The sequence below is a fragment of the Micropterus dolomieu genome, linkage group LG01, assembly GCF_021292245.1.
Source record: "Micropterus dolomieu isolate WLL.071019.BEF.003 ecotype Adirondacks linkage group LG01, ASM2129224v1, whole genome shotgun sequence".
Classification (NCBI taxonomy): Eukaryota; Metazoa; Chordata; class Actinopteri; order Centrarchiformes; family Centrarchidae; genus Micropterus; species Micropterus dolomieu.
In genome coordinates this window covers 49,320,675-49,322,260 of record NC_060150.1, presented here as the reverse complement: position 1 = coordinate 49,322,260, position 1,586 = coordinate 49,320,675, and the positions used below count along the sequence as shown (strand labels likewise).

At 43.3% G+C, this 1,586-nt stretch overlaps 2 protein-coding genes across 2 annotated transcripts in view; both read right to left on the bottom strand.

Annotated features, from left to right (window-relative positions):
• LOC123968066 (NACHT, LRR and PYD domains-containing protein 12-like) overlaps positions 1-1,586 on the bottom strand; it is a 583,923-nt gene that overhangs the window by 288,049 nt on the left and 294,288 nt on the right. The gene's annotated exons all lie outside the window — the stretch shown is intronic.
• Positions 1-1,586, bottom strand: part of LOC123968035 (NACHT, LRR and PYD domains-containing protein 3-like) — a 49,782-nt gene that overhangs the window by 8,390 nt on the left and 39,806 nt on the right. The window contains exon 7 of the mRNA XM_046044509.1: positions 65-238. Within this exon, the coding sequence (XP_045900465.1) occupies positions 65-238 (174 nt within the window). The remainder of the gene's footprint in view (positions 1-64; positions 239-1,586) is intronic.

The following is a 1,586-nucleotide window of genomic DNA, read 5'->3' as shown; positions in this document are numbered from 1 at the left end:
CCCCCCCCCCCCCCCCCCCCCCAATTAGCTAATCAGCATGGCCTGACTTAAACTCATTACTGACCTCAGAGTCTCCAGTCTACAGTGCGGACTCTCTAGTCCAGCAGACAGCAGCTTCACTCCTGAATCCTGCAGCTTGTTGTCACTCAGGTCCAGCTCTCTCAGATGGGAGGGGTTGGACTTTAGAGCTGAGGCCAGAGAAGCACAGCTGATCTCTGACAAATGGCAGTAACCCAGTCTGAATAAAGAATAAATGATGGAGATAAAAATCTACATTATTTCTAATCCAATCAGATGTGTCCAGGTTTTAAATGTGGAGCTCAACATTACTATGTCCTAATCAATGAGTTTTTCCCTAAAATGTCAGCACAACATTCATACACCTTTTCATGTCAACATAGATCAATAGGTTTCTGCTGATCTCAGGCCAGTCTGGAATTAGAGGAGAAAAACTGTATTAATCCTTTAAACAGCTGCACTTGGAAATGTGCTTTGATCTTTGTGTTCCTCTGAGTGTGTGTGTGTGTGTGTGTGTGTGTGTGTGTGTGTGTGTGTGTGTGTGTGTGTGTGTTCTAAACAATCAATATCAATGATCCGACATTATTTGAGAAAGCACATTGAAATAAACAGAAACCAAACAAAATATTACTACTAGGGGTGTCGTGCCACAAGATCTTGCGAGATTAACAAGATTTCTCGTCAGGTAAAAAGTTGTCTCTCAAGACTCACGCAAATTACATTTTTCACATGTGAATGTGTAACTGACAAGCTTATCAACTCTGCCCAGTTGATGCCATACCAGCGTTCCATGTCTTTTTTCCCAGTCCTGTGCCTTAGTTTTAGTATTTACTTCTTGTTCCTCGTCTGCATTATGTTAGTTTAGTCTGCTCTGTATTCTGTGTCCTCGTTTAGGTTTTGTCTGCTATGATCCCTGTGTTAGAGTTAGCCTGTGTCTTAGCTTCTCATTCTGTGTCGGTTTGTGTTTTGGGTTCTGTCCTATGTATGAGAAAGGACAACAACCCCACAACACATGAAACAGACAACAGATGGGTGAAAAACTTGTCAGTTAGGGAACTCACCCAACCAGACAAAGACGTTCGGGCCAAAGGATTAAACTTTGCCACAGCAACTACCTATAGTAGACCTCATCACAGCCACAGAATCGGCCATTAGGAAAAACAAATTAACAGAAACAGAAGCGGAACAGCTCAGACTAAAGGTATCTGCAGCCCTTTCTAATGCGAAGGCCCCCCCTTACAACCTCACCATCCAAGAAAGGAAGGCTGTGACATCTCTGAGCAAGGATCAAAACATCACTATCCTAAGAAAGAAAGATGCACGGTAGTCCTTAACACAGCCTGAACTACCAGAACAAAGTCAACACAAAACTAATGGACACAAACACATATGAGACACTGAGACGAGACCCAACCAGCGGATACAAGAAAAAGGCCATAGAATGTCTACAACAGCTACAGAAGGACAACACCATCACCCGTGAACAATATTACCGTTTGTATCCTGGAGAAGCCATTCCATGCATTTATGGACTACCCAAGATACACAAAGAAGGAGCCCCACTCAGG